Source organism: Perca fluviatilis, chromosome 1, assembly GCF_010015445.1.
Source record: "Perca fluviatilis chromosome 1, GENO_Pfluv_1.0, whole genome shotgun sequence".
In the NCBI taxonomy this organism is placed as follows: domain Eukaryota; kingdom Metazoa; phylum Chordata; class Actinopteri; order Perciformes; family Percidae; genus Perca; species Perca fluviatilis.
Genome location: NC_053112.1, coordinates 16516475 through 16537538, shown reverse-complemented (window position 1 = coordinate 16537538; position 21064 = coordinate 16516475). Strand labels below are relative to the sequence as shown.

General features: G+C 40.6%; 1 protein-coding gene across 2 annotated transcripts; it reads left to right on the top strand.

Annotated features, from left to right (window-relative positions):
- The first annotated feature begins 22 nt into the window (after window positions 1–22).
- Window positions 23–21039, top strand: wbp1lb (WW domain binding protein 1-like b). 2 transcript variants are annotated; one of them, XM_039810142.1, is made up of 4 exons: window positions 23–912; window positions 10826–10928; window positions 15125–15286; window positions 17861–21039. In XM_039810142.1, exons 1-4 carry the CDS (start codon window positions 826–828, stop codon window positions 18700–18702), a joined length of 1194 nt encoding a protein of 397 aa, XP_039666076.1. In that variant the 5' UTR covers window positions 23–825; the 3' UTR covers window positions 18703–21039. The 2 variants fall into 2 exon arrangements, with proteins under 2 accessions (XP_039666076.1, XP_039666084.1); XM_039810150.1 differs by lacking the exon at window positions 23–912 and adding an exon at window positions 6156–6305.
- The last annotated feature ends 25 nt before the right edge of the window (window positions 21040–21064 follow it).

Here is a 21064-nt window from a genome sequence, read left to right as displayed (position 1 = left end):
GGGATTTTGTTATAGGGTCCAGAGCCTTTGAGAGTTACAATGTTTATTTTGAAGGGATAGTTTACGTTTCTTCAGCAGACGGCAGTTGGATTAAGATGAAGAACATTGTTAAAAGATGAATTGCTCGTTATACAAGACTGTATTAGGTTTGCAAGCCTCAGTCTGAAATAGGGAATTCAGTTCTATTTCACTGGCCTTGTGTACAATTTAAATCTTCTTTCCAATCACTTTTTACATTGAATACGGTATAATACGGGGGAGGGGGATAACGTAGTTAAAGGGTCGCGAGGAAAGAGATGATTTTAAACAAGTGCTCCCATAAACTTGAGAAGAGATGACAGTGTTTTGTACATGTGTCCCCATAAACTTCAGAAGGGGAACCCAGGAAGATAACAATGCACTAGAGACGCACCGATCAGTGATTGGTCAGTCCTTTCCCAGCTGGCCCGAGCTGTCCAATCACGGGTCAGTCCGCAAAACTAGTGGCGATCCCATGGGCGATCCACGCAACTGAACGCCCATCACGTTGCGCACATGGATCGGGTAGAGGTGACCACGCCACACCCAGCAGACCAAGGCAGAGTGCCTTTGCTGGAGGAACGGCTTGTGTAACAGCTGTATCAGTGGCACCGACAGCAACCAGTTGCGCCAGCACCGTGCCTAGTTGAAATGTCGAGTACGCAGAGGAGGCGGCGCATGAAGCGGCCTCTCAGAGCGACAGGGCCCGCGAAATAGTTGAGGATATTCGGACACAGTTTGTGAACAACAGTGTTTGCATGCGTATGTTTTTGCCGAAGCTGTAACGTTATCTACTTTTTTGGAGGAATGAGAGGCGTATGTTCGGCTATTAAAATGGGATTGTTTTTGCACGCTGTTGGCTCTGTCAACCCCACCGAGTCCGCAGCAGACAGGGTAAGGCTGAGCAGTCAAAAACAATGCTCTCTCTCTCACAGGGCTGTTAGCTAGCTAGTTACCCGGCTAAGTTAGCAAACTTATTGCATTATTGCAGCACAGTATATCTGTTGTCGTTAGTGGCTTGCGTTAACTTACTGTGCTGTCAAGAAAGATGTTAGCATGCTGACTGAGTTCAGTTGCTAACTGCGATAGCTAACGTACCTAGCACTGTTGAAGTAAAGGGACACTTATGAGCCAGGGCCTTGCTCTGTTGTGTTTATGGTAAAGGATTAACATTTTAGCCAGAAGTGAGTTGCATAAAAAATAAAAGCAGTTATTCAGGTATGAATGCAGCCACACCGTTAGACATAACAGCTAGCACTTATTGGTATTAATCTTTGCCAGCAAAACTGAAAATGGCTATATTAGTTAATGAACCTAATAGCTATTCTGTCAAAAATAACATTAGATTTTATTGTCCGTGTGTTGACAATGACATTGTTATAATCTCAGCAGTCTTACCTTTTTGACACTACAAGTTTTCGAGACATGCTGTGTTGGCAATATTATATATTGTTGTGCTTCTTATGGGTACACTAATGCATGCATAATTTGAGTGATTTATTGATTAGTCAGCATCCAGTACTGGTCCTTAACCGCAATTAACATAGGGTATAGCCTAGGCTATATTTAGTCAGTAATCATTCTTGGTCATATGACTGTTAAGTGAAAACTTCTAAGTGTGCACAACATGAGTATGAAACCACAAACTTGCAAACTACTAAGTAAGACTAATTTATAACTGTGTGTGGCAACGCAGCAGATTTAGCATTATGTTGTTGCAAGCATGTTTGACTTACAGTAGCATGAGTAAATAGATGCAGTAACAACATTCTGCATTCATGTATCTGCATTTTTGCTGATAAGAGACTCAAGGATATGTCACAACTACTTCACAAGCTAGTCTAAATCAATTTGAATGATAATGTAGTTTAATGCCGTCACTGGCATCCCTGTCACGTAATTCCCTAATAATTTGTAGTTACTGTAAATGTGAGCTATTTGTCATTCCATTTGTCGTAAAAAAGGTGGGAGAGAACCTCTCAGTAATTACCCATACCAGGATGTAATCAGTCCTTTCATACAAAATATCACCCTCTTTGTTTTATCAGTAGCTAATGTGCTCAAAGATCTCTGAGCCGGGCATCCTTTCTAAATCTTATCTACAGCCTGATTATATGCATTTCTTCTTGTTTAACCAGTTTATCCACAAGACCTGTATTGTTTCAGTTTCCTGATTTGTCAAAAATGTGCACTTCCTGCTGATATGAGCTTTCTCACCGTGATGTATTCAGTGGCTGTTGTTTATCAATCAAAATACTTTATTGATCTCTGGATTGGGTTTGTTACAAATGCTCCATTCTCGATAGGGCTACACGATATGAGGAAAATAGGCGGTCCAGTGGGTGGTGATGGCGCAGTGGATTTGACACATGCCTTTGGTGTGGGAGACCCAGGTTTGATTCCCACTGCGATACATCAACCAATGTGTCCCTGAGCAAGACACTTAACCCCTAGTTGCTCCAGAGGTGTGCAACCTCTGACATATTTAGAAATTCTAAGTCGCTTTGGATAAAAGCGTCAGCTAAATGACATGTAATGTAATGCGATAACGTTGTTGAATGTCGATAAACCGATATTAAAGTGTACTCAGTTCTGCATTTCACACAACAAGTTGCATGTTGAATTTAAAACAAATGAAAGGAAATAATTTCAAACTTTATTTTATTGAACAAATTGAACATTAAATTAAATATTACCCTACCTTACATTATAAAGTGCAGTTTTCCACTGATATTTTCTTTCAACTAACAGAACAAATCCCTGAGTGTCTTTCGCAATGTGTCGCAACCTTTGGTATATTGCACCAGTTGATATAGCGATGACAATAAAAAAAAAAAACATATATTGTGCAGCCCTAATTCTCGTGTAAAAAAAGAAAAAAATATATATACACTCACCTAAAGGATTATTAGGAACACCATACTAATACCGTGTTTAACCCTATCCTATCAATATGGGCCAACATTTCTAAAGAATGCTTCCAGCACCTTTTGTTGAATCAATGACACAAAGAATTAAGGCAGTTCTGAAGGCGAAAGGGATCCCCCTCCCCCCCACACACACACACCATTACACCCCCACCACCACCAGCCTGCCCAGTGGTAACAAGGCATGACCGATCCATCTTGTCATTCTGTTTATTCCAAATTCTGACTCTACCACCTGAATGTCTCAACAGAAATCGAGACTCCTCAGACCAGGCAACATTTTTCCTGTCTTCAACTGTTTTGGTGAGCTTGTGCAAATTGTAGCCTCATTTCCCTATTTTTAGTGTAGATGAGTGGTACCCGGTGGGGTCTTCTGCTGGTGTAGCCCATCCGCCTCAAGGTTGTGCGTGTTGTGGCTTCACAAATGCTTTGCTGCATACCTCGGTTGTAACGTGTGGTTATTTGAGTCAAAGTTGATCTTCTATCAGCTGGAATCAGTCGGCCCATTCTCCTCTGACCTCTAGCATCAACAAGGCATTTTCACCCCCCAGGACTGCAGCGTACTGGATGTTTTTCCTTTTTCAGACCATTCTTTGTAAACCCTAGAAATGGTTGTGGGTGAGAATCCCAGTAACTGATCAGATTGGGAAATACTCAGACCAGCCCGTCTGGCACCAACAACCACGCCTCGCTCAAAGTTGCTTAGATCACCTTTCTTTCCCATTCTGACATTCAGTTTGGAGTTCAGGAGATCGTCTAGACCTGGACCACACCCCTAAATGCATTGAAGCAGCTGCCACGTGATTGGTTGATTAGATAATTTCATTAACGAGAAATTTAACAGGTGTTCCTAATAATCCTTTAGGTGAGTGTGTGTGTGTGTGTGTGTGTGTGTGTGTGTGTGTGAACAAATAGAAATAGAATAGAATAGGAAATATTTAAACAAATTAAAAGTAAGACATTTATGTAAATGAAAATAAAAATATGTGCATTATATATTTTATATATTATAAAAATGTGCATTATATAGGTAGCTCACCTGCTTCAGCATGTGCGCCATGCACTAAGGCCAGCGGTCCAAAAAGCCCAAAATATTATCTTTAAAAAAAAAAAAAAAAAGAGATGAGTATTACAATATATACAGTGTACATAATATTAGTGCTGAAAATTGGATCTATTGTGGTATTGAACAAACAGTTCTGTGTCTAACCTATTGTAGTCATTTTAAGGTCCCATATTGTAAAAAGCAAGATTTACATGTCTCTTTTTTGCAGTATTAGCTGTATTTTTCGATCATTTAGTTTCATTTAATTTAACATGTTCTAGTAGAAACCCAAAATACAAGTAGAAATGAAACTTTAGAAGTAACAGCTAGAGTTTGTCTAAATCTTATATCTAAAAGTGCTGGCAAGCATACCATGTGTTATAACTTTTAGATATGAGGCAACTTGTGCTTGTTGAACTGACCTCCTCAGCTGTTAAAGTTTGTTCTTTGGGGGGAGTGTATGGCATTAACGGTTGCTGGTAACGCATCAGTGGTGTTTTGTTATGCATAACCTTGATGACTATGAAAGAGCACCTTTCTTTGTTGCAGGACAGAATGATAAATAAGGGGTCAGCGAGGTCTTGCATCAACTAACTTGCCAAGTCCTACAGGCCTGTGCTAAGTGGATCAACTCTGACTGTGCAGTCAGAATGAACTAAGAACTGTAGCCACTTATCTCCAGTAACAGTATTTGATAGTCACCAGGGGATTTTTGAACTGTGCTCATTGTCTGCTCATTTCATCAGCTGCTCATTATTAAGGTTGATTATTTTCGAACGCAGCAATCATTTCTGGAATGGTAACCAAATCTGCCTTTAATCTGGTAGTATTGCATGAGAGAGGTGGATAGTTTCATTGTTGCCTGTTTTGATCAGAGACAGGTAGAATCTAGTCTGTCCGGATTCTTTGCTGTCTGTCTTATAAGGTAAAGGTTATTTGTGTTTTTTAGGTTCAGCTGTGTGATGGACACCTTACCACCTAGTTTTGTTTTTATTACTTTATTACAATGTTCTTTCACCATCTTTCAGACAGTTGTTTACTTCAGAGTCAATCATAGTTTTTATAAATGTAAAGTTAAAGTTACAGAAAACAAAAAATAACTTCAAAACTCAAGTAAAACAAACCAGACCACAACAAAACAAACAAAGACAAAAAGAAAACAAAAAAAGGGTATGAAGGGTAGGAAAGGGGTTACTGGGATTGTAATGGGGCAGGAGTACCTTAATACATGACTTGATTGAAAATAAAGTGAAAGAAAAGTTTTCAAATATCTACAAAATATTGCAAATATGCATTGTAGATAATATAATGTAAAGTAGAAATGGGAAAAAGAATAATAATAATAAAAAAAAAACTTCAGCAGAAGACTGGAAAGAGTCCATAACTGGAAACTAATTTTTTTAAGATTACATGGAGCACTATTTCTTTACGAAGGCCTATTTATGAAAGCCCGACCCCCTTCAGTACTCTGCTGTCTTTATGCAGCGCGGGCTAAAGACCCAAACAATCTAGATGGTTATCTGTATCGAATTGCAAGAAGGACTCAGCCTGCCAAGTATGGCACTCCACATGGTGGAGGGTAGTAAGTGAGTCAGTGAAAACAGCTGAAGTTATCAGAGACAGAGTGGAGAAACATCCTGTGTTTATTACACAGACAGTTAAATCCTGTTGTTAAATGTTGGTGCTGTTTTTTGTTGTTGTTGTAAATGACATGTTAATAAGGTTGAAACAGCTGTTGAGAAATGACTAATCTTTCGGGTTTGAGGTTGTGGACACATTTGTAAGCAGCTTGGTTTGTGCTGATCTGGTGTGTGACGAACCATTCCTGTGTTACTGCTCTGTGTCTGGCTTTCTCCGTGCTTTTCTTGCCGTTCTCTCCACGCCTCACACACCTCTCACCGCCCTGTATGCCTTACAGTATCATCATGCAGCGGCCCAGCTAGGAGCTTGCTCTGCTTGGAAATTTCCGTAGAGCAATTGTGTGTGTGTGTGTGTGTGTGTGTGTGTGTGTGTGTGTGTGTGTGTGTGTGTGTGTGTGTGTGTGTGTGTGTGTGTGTGTGTGTGTGTGTGTGTGTGTGTGTGTGTGTGTGTGTGTGTGTGTGTGTGTGTGTGTGTGTGTGTGTGTGTGTGTGTGTGTGGACATGGGAGGCAGGGAGAGGGAGTGAAGAAAGAGAGGGAGGCAGGGAGAGGGAGTGAGAGTATGTTTGAGAGCTGTTTGACTTCTTTTCTGGGATAATGACCCAGGAGGTTGGAGGGACTTGTCTGGGATTTTTGGACCCTGGATCATCATGCCTCACAATCTGGGACCTGTGCTGGTAATCTATAGAGAGCAAAACTATATTTCTTTAAGAACTGTGTCTAGCTAATCATTAAGCTAATCTAGAAGAAAACATCTGAGGGATCTTCCTGGAAAAATCCACAGACTTTTCTCATGAGAGGATTTTGATTACAGTGCTCCTTTTAGGCACTATGCAGATCTGTCTGATCTAATTATGGCCTTGCCTGTGTCCTGTTCATGAATACTCTAAGTCAGTTTTACTTTTTAATCATGCATAGCTGCTATTTTGCTATATTGACAGTTAAAACAGACTTTTGTAGTGGAGACAAATGCCTAATTGATTTTGCATGAAAGTGGACTGTCGAGTCAAACACATTTTGAAATTTTGAAGCTCTGATTAGGTCATAGCTAAACCTTTAAGTTGAAATTGTGTATTAGATCTGCGGCAACATACTGAGTTATTTTGCGCTGGCTGCGTTTCAGAAATTTACACTTGATATGGGCCTTAAACACCTTTCCACCACAAGTGGCTAAGTTGTTTACTTCAGAGCTAAGTATAAATGTTGGCTACAACTTAGATATCTGCAGAGTTATTATTATTCTAAATCAAAGATCAGGGCTAGGCATGTAAAATGCCCAGTTCCAATCCTATACTATTTACTAACTGTGCAAATGATGCACTATATACTAATCTTTATAGTATACAGTTTTTTTTTTCTGGTAAGTATATAAGAAATCAACTTTTACTGTATAATAATGTATTTGCAGCTTTGAGTATTGCCTCCCTTTCATTTTGTGAATTGCATTGTGGGACAGTAATGTCCATCAACAGCACTCTCAAAAAAATCTTTAAGTATGCATACTGACTTTCTTTGAGAATACTGTTTTGTCATTGTTTTTCAGTGTATAAAAACTACACACCATACTTAGAGGATGGTACCTGAAAACCTGTTTAGAAATATGTTTGTAATGTATGGAACTAGGACACTGTGAAGAAAAAGCCCCCAGGAAAAATAAGAAATGTGTCAGGAGAAGTCACAAAGCCACAGACTTATATAACGGACCTCCCCTCAACTTAAGGAGAAAAAAAAGGATAAAGAAAAAAAACTTCTAAACTGAAGAAAAGGAGGACACAATTAACTAGCTCAAGAACAACTAATATCAGAAATAGGCCTTTTTCACAGTAGACATGTTGACATGTCACAGTAGGAAAAGCAAAGTTGTAAATACAGGTAGTAAGATTAGAGCTGTTTCAGTGTCAGGGTCCTGGTCTTGCGCATGCCGACTCACTAGGACACTTGAATAGAACAGAGATGTTGTCAATGTTACCTGTCAGGTCACCTGTGCTCTTTGTACTATGTGACAAAATGCAGGCAAAAGAGGGGACACTCTAAAAATGACTCAAGCAACTACCATCAGTTGTAAGATTTGTTTTGGGACATAAAGTAGCAGCAGTCTTTGCTCTGCTAGAAAGAACATAGTGCTCGCACGATTTCAATTACATTTTTCAATTTAATTTATAGTATCAAATCATAACAAGAGTTATCTTGAGACACTTTACAGATAGAGCAGGTCTAGACCACACTATAATTTCCAAAGGAAAAACTCCCTTTTAGGAAGAGATCTGGGACAGACCCAGACTCTTGGTAGGCGGTGTCTGACGGGGCCGGTTGGGGGTGTGATGAACAGTGGCAATAATAGTCACATTAAAGATAATGGAACAGTGATTTCGAAGGTAGTCGTTGTAGTTCATGTCATAGCAGGGCACATCGTGTCATACTGAGTAGTGCAGTCTCCTATATGTGCGTATGAACATTGCAACAGAGCGTTGCGGGATGTAACGTGGCACTGCAGAGCACGGGTGGATGCAGCGGACGCGGCTGGGCATTGCAGGCAAGAAGAAACCTAAGGACTCTGGGGACTAAACTCCCCAGAGCTAGGTTAGTAACAAGCAGTTCTGGGACAGGATGCATACAAAAGGAAACAAGTGTAAACAGAGATGAGAGAGCAGCTCAGTGTGTCATAGGAAGGAAGGAATTTCCCCGGTAGTCTAGAATTATAATAGCATAACTAAAAGAGGCAGGTTAGCTTAGAGAGAGGTGCCTGGTCGGGCTTCGACTCTCCCCTGCCGGTTAGGGCTGTACTGGCCTGCCTCCCTCTACTCTCACTATATTATTGATTATATGATAAATAAATCTGATGACTACGAAGAGAAGCAGGTGGGCCGGGTTAGGTGGACGCTGCAACTCCTCACTCCCTAACTATAAGCTTTATCAAAGAGGACGGTTTTCGGTTTACTCTTAAATGTGGTGACGGTGTCTGCCCCCCGAACCCAGACTGGGAGCTGGTTCCACAGGAGCAGAGCCTGGTAGCTGAAGGCACTGGCCCCCAGTCTACTTTTAGAGACTCTAGGAACCACAAGTAATTCTGCATTCTGGGAGCGCAGTGCTCTAGTGGGACAATAAGGTACTAGGAGCTGTTCTAGATAGGATGGTGCTTGACCATTTAGCATACCTGTCAAGTATCCCGTTTTGGCCGGGAAAGTCCCGTATTTTACCTTTCTTTCCCGCCGTCCTCCCGTATTAGTATTTTCCCGTAAATCTCCCGTATTTTAACCTGCGTTATTAAAAAATAATACCCCGGGTCCGAGCGGAGTAAAAAAAAAAAAAAAACATTCCCAATCTGAGCTCTGTCACTAGCCTCGCGATAACTGCCACCTGCAGTAGCCTACTACAGGTTCTGTAGGTGGCAGTTGTCGCGAGTTTAGTGTGTGAGGTCAGATGAGTGACAACGCGGGGGGAAAAAAAGAAGAAAAAAAAACAGACGGATGATGGACGCTTCGACAGAGACGGTGCGCTGCCAAAACTTATGAAGGCTTTACTATGCATTCCCCATAGCAATGCAAGTTGAGAAAGGGTGTTTAGCATGGTACGAAAGATTGTTACAGAGAATAGGATGACGTTAGACAACAGAACTGTCTGCGCTCTACTCTCATGTAACACACTCTGTAAACCACTCTGGCCCAGCCCACAAATACACTCCTTCCAAAACAATCTTAAAGAATGCAAAGTCTGCAACAAATTTGTACAATAACTCACTAAAAGAGTAAAGAAAAGTTATGTGAAATGAAAAGAAAAACTGTAAAAAAAAAAGCAATATGAAATGAAAAGAATGTGTGGAATGAAAATAAAATGTAAAGACAAGCAATGTTATAAATTGTAAATGTTTTCAGCATTCTGCATCAAGTGGTGATTTTAGCTTTCTTTAACACCTGTCTTAAAATGTAAGGGATACTGGAGCTTGGTTGGGGTGGTGGGACTGCTTGCGGTGGGCGCTGGAAAATTTCCCTTATTTTCAAATCCAAAACTTGACAGGTATGCCATTTAGGGCCCTGTAGGTCAGGAGAAGGAATTTAAAGTCAATCCTGAATTTTACAGGAAGCCAATGCAGAGAAGCTAATACGGGAGAAATATGATCTCTTTTCTTAGTTCTTGTCAGCTTGCAGCATTCTGGATCAGCTGAAGAGTATTAAGGGACTTATTTGAGCACCCTGACAGTAGGGAATTACAATAATCCAGCCTGGAAGTAACGAATGCATGGACTAGTTTTTCAGCATCGTTTTGAGACAGGATATTCCTAATTTTGGCAATGTTACGAAGATGAAAAAAGGCTGTTCTTGAGGTTTGTTTTAGATGGGCGTTAAAGGATATATCCTGATCAAAAATAACTCCTAGATTTCTGACAGTAGTGCTGGAGGCCATGATGACAGTTAGTTGGTCAGGTCAAACCACTTTGGTTGTCTGGGCTAAGAAGCAACAAGGATTTTAGTAGTTAACCATGAAATTAAAATTGAAAGCCCTATAATGAGAAGATTCCACCAGGAAAATAACTGAAACCAAATAATTTTGAATTAAACGTTAAAATTCAGAACAATAGGACAAATTGCAAATGTTCATAATTCTGATGAGCTTCTGGAGTGACATCCAATGCAAGACAGGTGCGCTGCAGAGTGCTCTGCTAAAGTGACAATAGCTCATGAACAGGATTAGCAGCACTCCAAAAACACAAAAATGTTATGGCCATGGTAAACCATTTTATTTTTCATCATTACCCAGCTGGGTAAACACTCGACTGGGCTGTGTAGTTAGAAGCTAGAAGTACATAATGTAATAATAATGTGCTGTATTTAACCCCAAATCCCTTTCCAGTACTTTATTACGCTCTGTTGATCTCAATTGAACTTTTTCTACAGCTCCTAAAAGCAGTTGACATTGGCAAATATTTCCCAAACCATTTTTGTTCTACTTTTTAGTTGGACTTAATGTAGATCAATTTAGAGATTTCTTTTTACTTTGGCAATGAACATTGTTTTGTTGATCAGTGTAAAACACAGAACAAATGTAATTTCACCCTGAGTCAAAAAATAAAATCATGGTGAGGGGCTTTTTTTATTGGCACTGCACATCGTAACTGGATGCCTTGAGATGGCATTGCATTTTTTTTTTTGAGGTTGAGTTGAGGTTCCTTTTTTAAAGTGACACTGCATCTCTCTTTCAGAGCCTACTGCACTGTGAAGGTATTAACAACCAGAGCTACGTCTGTGAGTCCGGACACTGCTGTGGGAAGTCCCAGTGCTGCAGCTACTACTATGAGCTCTGGTGTAAGTATCTTGTTTTTCCTTTTTCCTTTTTGTTCTTCTTCTAACCCCTATTTTCCAGTGGGTTGGGTTTAGGAAAACAACAGGGTTGGGTTTAGGTAAAGAAGAACCGGTTGGGTTTAGGAAAAGAAGAAAGCGACAGTTGACTTTAGGAAATGTGACCCAAGGGACACGATCCCCGGTCTCCTGGGTGAAAGTCCTGTGTTTGACCCATCCGCCACCTCGACCACCCTCCCTACACGGATTTTCGCCCTTTCATACTACTCGCCGCGGCGTCAATTCACACGCAATCGCAAGGTAATGTAAGTCAATGGAGGCCAAACGACGTTGATAAACACGCTACAAAGCGAGTATGCGTTTTGATAACGTGCCAATAATAGCATACGAATTGGCGTGTCATACATACGCCATTTCATGAGATCAGTCTGCAATGCTTGATAATCCACCAGCCGTGTCCCAGAAGCGTGCGTGAAGCGGCGCTCCTGTCTGCTAAAGATACGCGCCAGGTCTATTTTTACCCGAGCCGCGGGGCGTTCAAACAGCTGGGCAGGAAGTGAAAAGAGCGAGAACATCCGGTCAATTTACCAATTGAAAATGTGGATCAATGTGGCTGGGTTGGCTCAGTGGGTAGAGCAGGTGCACATATAATTAGAGGTTTATGCCTCGATGCGGTGGTCCAGGGTTTGAATCTGACCTGTGACGATTTCCTGCATGTCTTCCTCCTCTCTCTCCCCTTTCTCACTTAGCTGTCCTGTTGAATAAAGGCAGAAAAGCCCAAAAAATTATCTTTAAAAAAAGAAAATGTGGAGTAATCAGACATTGGCCTCATGGACTCATGGCAGTGTACTAACCACCTGGCCTGTTATGAGAGTTAAAAATCATATATCTGCATTAATCAACCACCAGTGTGTGTGTGTGTGTGTGTGTGTGTGTGTGTGTGTGTGTGTGTGTGTGTGTGTGTGTGTGTGTGTGTGTGTGTGTGTGTGTGTGTGTGTGTGTGTGTGTGTGTGTGTGTGTGTGTGTGTGTGTGTGTGTGTGTGTGTGTGTGTGTGCGGAGGGAGAGAGAGAGAGAGACGGTGTTGTCTCGTGTGGTATGATCGTGGGGGATTTGACTCGTGGGGGTATTTTGGCGACTGTAATGTTATTAGTGTTGTGTTGTTAGCAGTAGACTTAATTAACCCGACCCAGGGTGAGTCTGATGAAAAGTGCCGTGTCTGCCCAGTTCAGCTCTGAGATTTTCTCGCATTGCACAGCGCTGCGAAGGAATAATCTGAAGCACCTTTTTTTCGGCAACCTTATTGCAGTGCCAGAGGGGCAAAAGCCAATGTGTGCTTCTTTTACTGATATATATTTAACGATATATATTGTGCATTTCTAATCCAAACAACGTTAAACTTGGCACTGCACTTATTCGTGTCCGTAACAAGACACCTGTTAAGTGTGAAATCCATCGGACTAACAGTTCGAGAGATATGCCCATAACACAGACAGACAGACAGACAGACGTTCCTGCAATTTATAGATGGATGTATTAGCTATATTTCATTCTAGTTTTTGAAAATGTTAAAACATTTTAAATTAACTATATATTCAGGTATGTTGTGTATTAGTTGTTAGTTGATGAACTGTGGAAACATGTCTAAGTGCAGTATTAAATGTCTTACTTTACATGTGTTTGGAAAGTGTTCTTTAAACGTCTGACAACGTAGCCTGAATTTTTTCACAAGGCAGCAATGAAATAAGATCTTTGGCATGCTCTTTGACATTATGTCTATCCATGCTCCAGCAGTGTTACTGATATGACCCCTTAACCTTTTTAAATCGCCTTGTCCAAATCTACCATGACAAAGTTCTTTCTCAGTTTCATTAAGGTCATTAGGATGTGGTCAACAACAGGCATTGATGTTGGGGTCAGGGTAGGATGCGTGGTTTAAACTCAAGTAGTGGAATCCTTGTATACAAGAGGGAGTATGTTTCCAAAATGCTCTCTGCAATAGGGTGTAAGAATAGTGCAGTAATCGTGCTACACATGCTGACTCTTAGGAGTAGCTGTGGTCCTCCCTTCCAGGCTCCAACCACGATGTTTTAGCAGCACCAGGTTGTGATGTGGAGCAGAACTACTCACTTATATCAATAGCATGAAGCTCACCGGATGGCAACACATACAGTTAATATTTCGGCATAAATTATATTATCACAGCTTTGATCTTGAATTGTTGGACTGCACTGCCAACATCATGTAGTTTTAATGACATATTTTCCTTTTATTTTCTCACTATTTGTGGAAGATTTGGTAAACAAAACAAATGCTGGCAGCATTTTTAAATTTTTTTTTTTCTACATGCAGACCTTACAGTATATGTTACCCTAAGTTATTAGGTAACACTTCATAATAAGGGTACAAAATGTAGGTGTAAAAAATGCATTACTTGATTGATTTAATGCAGGAAGTAATGCAGGATGTATCATGAATTCATGTTGCTCAAAAATATTAAAGGATCAAGTCATTATGAGTTTGTGTGATTAGATACGTTATGTTACGCCATGTTAGCCCACATTTACTGCATACATGTATTTACATGCCACCAAACGAGCTTGAACCCATAGAAAACATTTCAGTCTCATGCATTTCATTGTTGCCTGTTCTCAGAGAAAAATGAACATTTATATGTTGCTGGATGATTAAAAAAAAGCCTCATATTTCTTTGGAACCAGATATTCTACTTTTAGTCTTATCAAATGAAGGGGTCTAAAATGTCCTTTCTATATGTACAGTAACTGGATTTCAGCTCATTTGGTGGCATAAATATTCATGTGTATGTTATTATATGTGCCCTTTGAGGTAAATTATGTTCTGTTTTGCGCTATTAAGATATCTAAAACCATACTCATACTGTGTCACAATTTAGGCCTCTTTAAGTTATGTAGTTTTATTATGCCTCCACGCTGGCAACAGCCATGGCCTGCATAATGTTTTTGGGTTGTCAGTCTGTCCCATTCATGAAAACTCATACCTCAGGAAGCCCTGGAGGGAAACATCTACTTGGCCTCAAGGATGAACGGATTAGATTTTGGTGGTCGAAGGTCAAGGTCTCTGTGACCTTAGGTCTGTCCCTTTCTGGTGAACGCGATATCTCAGGAACTCCTTGAGTGAATGTCTTCATATTTGACACTAGCATCCTCCTGGACTGGTCACAATGGTCATAAAACAAGTGTTTGGCCATTATTTAAGAATTCCTACGCTAATTCTGACAACATTTCACATAAATGTCTTAATAGGATAAAATGATGAAGTGATGGTGTTTTATATCCAAAAGGTCAAAGGTTAACTTCACTGTGACATCATACTATTCTGCAAACACACTTCTCTGGCCATTATTCAACACCTTAACTCAGGAACAGAAGGGCAGATTGTGACAATATTTCTCATTTCTTCACATACTGAATTGGTGACACTAATCTTAAACTGTGCTGATTGCATAGATCTCTGCTGCCAGGTTGAAGATGTGTGTGAAGCATTCATGTTTTGCCAAAAACTACATTTAAAAAAAAAAAAATTTATTAAATGAAATTCACTACATATGAGTCTAGACATACATGGATGTAAACTGCAACTTGGTTGGCAGAGACATAAACACGTTTTTGACGCCAGTTTTTGCTCTCTACTGCTGTTTAGACTGGATTCTAGATAGTACAGTTCTACAAATAATGCCTTCGTAGAAAATTAGTACTTCATATCATAGAGAAAAAGCACAGATTGTTCTTAAACAATCCCATTATGCTGGAATGTTTTTCTGTGGTCTTATATATTGGGTTGCTTCATAGAGGAGCCTCTCAGCGCCTTGTTCTAGAAATAAAAACTGTACTTGGACCTCTCAATGATGATTGAAGTTATTCTATGTCATACAATTTAAAATGCAATACATACGGTGTACAAGCATGTGAATGTTTCACTAGAACCAGATATTGGCATTATTTGATCTGCAGTGTTATGTTTGTGTTAGCAGCAGGCCCTTTATGTACAGTACAGTTCTACATTTCCATTATCGTACAGCACAATCTTTCCTGTTTGAACCTATTCATCACCATGTGAGTTTATTTTAAAATATCAGGCCAACAATCCCATTTACTTTTGATCTATTTTGCTGGAGTTCCATTTTAAACATAACATGACAGTGTTGATCTTTCTCTCACCTCAGGGTTTTGGTTGGTATGGGCAATCATCTTCATTTTGAGCTGCTGCTGTGTGTGTCACCATCGCCGCACCAAACACCGGCTGCAGCAGCAACAACGGCAGCATGAGATTAACCTCATCGCTTACCGCGAAGCACACAACTACCCCTCTGTGCCCTTCTACTTCAGTAAGAGCTACCACTCCAACATACACACACACACAACATGATGATAAAACCTGATGTGTAGCTTTTCTATACCAAAAACTTCAGATTAAACCCACCATACACTACCTGCTCATCAATAAACCGCACACACAAAGTTTGCGACTAGTGAACATACTGGAGCGTTCAGCAGCTAAAGAGACAGACATTTTTTCTCAGGAGTTGGCGCAGAGCAAACCAGAGCCAAAAGTATAGAGAATATTGGACTTAATTTTGCCAGGTGGACAGAAACACAACTCCAAATGAATGCTAATGTTGCTCTGTGTCTGCAATATTAGTAAGGAGTCCACTGTTTGCTAACAAGTTTGCTACAACAACTTTATATGGTGATATTAATGTTGTTTACAGCAGGGTGTGCGCTCCAAAAAAAAGAAAACAAAACAACACATAACGTTAGCTACTTAAAGGGGAACACCACCTTAAATGAAGAATTCCACTAGTTTTTTTTTTTTCCATGGCCGAGGAAAGTTCAATCAATATTTGTGAACATGAGCTACTCTCTCTCAAAGCCAGAAACCAGAGATGTAAGTCTTAAACTTGTGATGCCATCAAGTATGAAGTCTGGAGCTGATCCATAGACAATGAATAGTAGACTCATTTTGTGGACCCACAGAATGTTTTTCTTTTTTATACCCTAATGAGCTTTATTCTATTGTAGTGTTTTCAGTCCTGAAACAGAAAAGTTTCCCATATTCTCAGAACATTCCCCTGGGTGCTCTCAGTGACATAAATAACATCTTTCCCAATTCATTGCCCATGGAGGAGTTCCACACTTTATACATGATGGCATCACACATTCTAGTTTTAGCACTGTAGTTTTTGGATTTGAAAATATATTTGACTTAGACTCTAGGAGTAACATGTATGAATTTAGTTCCCCTTTAAAATACATGAATACTACTCTGTGAACGTCAACTAGTGTGAACTTTGTTATCACAGAAACAATTTTGTTTTATAAACTTAAAGTAATGTGTAGTTACCACCAGTCAAACAAAACAAAGTTGATAATGATAAGGAACTAGAAACGCAGCAGAGCTGAGAGTGTCATTTTTGTCGACATAGACATTGTTAACATATTTTTGAATGTTGGTTTGCTTATCATTGTCAAGTCAGCTTGAGGGACTAAATAAGGCTTCCTGGTCAGAATACCAGGTTTACACCTAAAAGCTGTTCTATGCTTCTGCGTCAACTCCACGCCGTAGCTACGCCGTCCCTCCTATGTCGTCGTGAGCCTTTCGAGGTTCTGCGTCGGGGTTGAGCGCGTTTCTTTGCATCGTGGTGCATTTCACCGCCAGAACGCTAGGGGGTGTGTGGTTTCCGAAGGGTCATGCCATTTCCGACGAAAGAGAGAGAGCCAGTTTATGTTATGTTAGCAAGCTAACTTTAGCACAACTGCCCACAAAGTACTGCTTGCTGGCGAAGTACTAATTTCAAAACGTTACTGACATATAGACACTTTACAAACGGATAACCCCGTCATTGTAACCAAAATATGTCAGAGTTTATTTGCAAAGCTTATGTCCGTGATCTAGCATGTTGCTTTTCTCCCCACAGTAGGCACAGGATGAGTTGACCAATCGCCTTGACGCAAAGTTACAAATTTTTGGAGGTGCGCGTCGAGCTACGGCGGAGGGCTCGGGTTAGCATTGACGCAGAGGGGTCTGTGGGGGTACGCCGTTGATTCGACGCAGAAGCATAAAACAGCCTTAAATTGATGAAAAGTATTTATGGTTGTTAGTGGCAGGTCCTAAACCTCTCTCCCCCAAACATCTTAGCTTGGAAGAGCTGTCAGTTCTTTTCAATGGGACAAAAAATCGCCACACTGAACTCATTAATCTTCCGCTTTGTAAAAAATAAAATAAAAAGTTTTGTTGCACTTTTTGGTACCCAGAAGTGCACACAGTATATACATTGTTTGATCATTAAATCTGTTTGTATACATTTTTATTACTTGACCCCATTACTAAACCTACCAGCTGCAGCGTATGACTCACAGTACACCTGTGTCAGGTCTGTTGAGGTGACCATGTCATGTAGTCCACCCACTTCCTTCATTGTTTCTTGGAATGAAAAACTTGGGGCTGAACTGAATAACTTTTTTCAAGAATATTCATTTCTAATCCGTAGTCTCCTAGTTACATCAAACTAAGGTATTTAAAACTAGTGACAAACAAAGCAGTGGTCCCTGGCTCAAATGTAATGTTTGCACGGATATGTATCCCTGGTTTCACACAGCGTCAGAACCTTCCCTGTTTGCATGCCCCAGTTTTCAGGAAACGGCCAGCATTGCTCTTTTGGTACCTCGCCAGTGTTACGACACCATCTCGCACAGTGCTGCAACAGTCTTCAGCACACAATTGACCCAGAAATTAGCTTGTTTTGTCACATTTTTCTCCCTATTGCTCTATGAATGTTTGAATAATGGTCCAGATAGTTCAGTGAGGTCGTACTGAAATGTTTAGGAATCAGGCAATGGTGTTTACATAAAATAAAACATTTGTTTCAGGGCATATTCAAATGTATGCTTTTTCTCTTCAGGGTTTCTGCCAAACTACCTCCTGCCTGACTACGAAGAGGTGGTCAACCGGCCACCGACTCCTCCCCCTCCCTACAGTGCCTTACACACAGGCCCATCATCAGTGGCTTCTAGTCCACTGGCTCCTGAGCAGCAGGGGAGACACTGTCCAACCATCCAGCCCACTCCGGTGCCCCCGGTCTCTGACAGTCTGTGTTGCAGACCCAGCACAGAGGAACCACAAACCCCCACCTTAGACTTGAGGCCAAAGCCTGACAACAAGCCCATGCAGACAGCACAAGATTCAGGCATGATACTGCTGTCAGATGGGCTCAGTAGGGAGGGACTTACCAGCCAGGAGAAAAGAAGTGAAAGTGGGGACGACTCCTGCAAGGACCACCTGCTAAAGGACCCGTCAGAGGGTTCTGCTGAGGACAAAGACCGACTCCCCAATGGAAGGAGGAGGCGATTCACAGGTGACTCTGGGATTGAGGTGTGTGTGTGCGGCACACGTGGGAGCAGCGGTTTTAGTGGAGCTGGAGGGACAGGCCAGGAAGGCAAGGAGTTGAGGGAGCTAGAGAGCCTGCTGGGGCACGAGGGAGACGACAAAGAGGAGGAGGAAGAGGAGGGGGAGGAGGCGGGCGACTTCTGCGACAGCTGTGGCCATCGTGCCTCCTTCAGTGGGGAGGAGGAGCAGGCGCTGGGCGGGCTGGAGAGGCGGGTCGCACGTGGGCCGTCAGGATCTCCTCAACCGGCTCAGCAGATAGGCAGCGCCTCGCTCCACCCTCCAGTGTGCCTCCTCCTCCACACCATCAACGAGCAGGAGGGACCGCACCACAGCACCAGCACTGAGCCGCAAGGCTGAAACACAGTCAGCACACCTTTGTTTCATAGAGAGAAGGAGAGAGAGCACTTGAGACAGAGAATGGAGGCATATGCGTTTGTATCTGAGCAAATGTTTTATGACTAAATACTTTCTGAGTGAGTATTTTTATGAATGTGTGCATCTTTGATAAAACAGGGGTGGGAGCAGGCGGGGGAATGTCAACTAAATATGAGTCAGATCCAAAGGTTGAGAAAGCCTTCTCCTCCCCACACTGGAACAGTGGCCTTAACCTGTGTATTATGAGTTATGTTTGGGCAATTGAAGCCCTTTAACAGCCTGTGTCAATTGAGAACACACACACACACACACACACACACACACACACACACACACACACACACACACACACACACACAGAGTGTCTTTCAGTTGTCCGTCTCATGCAACGGAAGCTACTGACACAGTCTGAAGCTGTGACGACAGGACATTAGGTGCCCAGGATGAATGCAGCCTTCCTCACCGCCGGGTGCTTGCAACAGTTCTGCAAAGCAGTTCTCTGCAGGCTACACCTACACTACAGTACGTAGTGACAAAAAAACATAGCAGGAACATTTTGGATAAGTGCAATGTGCATTTACCACAGTGTGTGCTTATGCAAACTGATACTGTACAGGGACACTAGAACAAGACTGTGTGGGATGTCCCGTACATACTTCTAGTGCTTTTCAGCGTTTAAAAAACCGCTCTGCCTTGGCTGTTTTTGTTGCTCTCTATTTGCCCTGCTAGTGATAGAGAAGTATAAGTGCATTTACAAATCTTGATGTGAGCAGTTCCTATTTTGCACAAAGTGTATTTATCTTTATAAATGAGCTTTTAGCTAAACAAATCAAAACAGAAAATGCTTTCATTAATTCAGTCTTAAATCGCAGTACATGATTTAGTGTGTTAGGGTTTTGTTACATCTGTAAGAAATGGACCTCTGTTGATTGTTATGGAATGCAACCGATTCACTTTGTACACAATCATTTTAAAATGAATGACTCTTTGTAGTATGACTACCCAGAAAAATGCAGAACTTTGATGAACAATGATAAGTTTCTTAGAGATTATAACTGAGATGGGCAACTTCAGACCTCAAACTTTGGTGTCACAAATAGTTTACCGCCTAAACCCACTATACAGTATAAAATGCTCCTCCTCCTGTTGAGTTGACAAATACATCTTACGGGACTTAAGTTTTAGTTAATTTAGTTTGAATTAAAAAAACACAGAAAAAAAGCATAGATTCAGATAAGGTAATAAAATAAGTTTGATAGTTGTCCTTGGCTTTTCTTAATATCCAAATATCTATAAATAAAGAGTTTTGCACAACAGGTTTTTTGTTTTATGGACAAACAATACAATAAGTTAACAAGCAATATTTATAATGTTATATACCAAATAGTTCTGTTAATGTATCTTCTCTGGAAGACTTAGTTTGAAACGCCTTTAAGAGCTTAAATGTTTTAAATCCAACCTTAATCCAAATCTTACAGGGGCTGTTATAGATTAGATGTTGATGATGAATGGGCCATGGAAAATGCTATGAGCGTGCTGTGTGAAACTTACAAATTAAGTGAAATTGTAGTTTTCCCACTCTCTGAAATTAATTGGAACTTGGTGATGCTACATTTCATTGTCATGCACGTGTTCTTTTTTCCGATTTCCTCGTAGCACCCTAAAAAATGCACACATTGCAATGTCTGCAAAGCACAAATGTTTCAGTCATTGGTCTCACAGATTTCTATATAGTTGAAAATGTAATGTGAACTTTATGTATTAGCAGTAAGATGATTGAATCTTACACATCAATGTCTGAACACACTCTAAAATTCTTTATATGTTAATGCTTTTTGTGAGCTAGAAAGTAATATTGTGTGATTGTGGTACATGTAACCAAGACAAGCTATTTTCATATCAGCTGAATCCTTTAAAAAAAATATTGGAACTGTATACAATTTTAGAACCACTTTATATTTGAAAATGTGTATAATGTTCTGTCACATGTTTGCGAACCAAATAGTTGCTTTCATATTTTTTATGAAATCATTAGCTTTATTGTTATGGTCGGATTTTTTTTCTCATGGTTATTTTTTTCTGTTAGAAAAAGATTTTTTTTAAATAACTTATCCTTAAGTTGTGTGAAGGGTACGTTTTGACTAGTAGATAACTTGTTAACTTGTCAGGGGCATCTTGCCAAAGACACGTTTTCTTTCTTCACCAGTGTGTGTAAGGTGGTTTTGCACATGTCCTTTGAATGTTCTGATCATAACATAAGCCATTTATTACAGCAACCAATATGGATGTATTTTCAATAAACATGCCCTTTTAAATTCATTAATTTGTATGGATTAAAAATGTA

Excerpts from the sequence above, each read along its gene's own strand:
- wbp1lb (XM_039810142.1), top strand. The coding sequence starts at position 826 with ATGAGAGGCGTATGTTCGGCTATTAAAATGGGATTGTTTTTGCACGCT. Across the intron at positions 10,929-15,124 it reads CTACTACTATGAGCTCTGGT|GGTTTTGGTTGGTATGGGCA; the intron begins GTAAGTATCTTG and ends CTCTCACCTCAG. Across the intron at positions 15,287-17,860 it reads CTCTGTGCCCTTCTACTTCA|GGTTTCTGCCAAACTACCTC; the intron begins GTAAGAGCTACC and ends TTTTCTCTTCAG.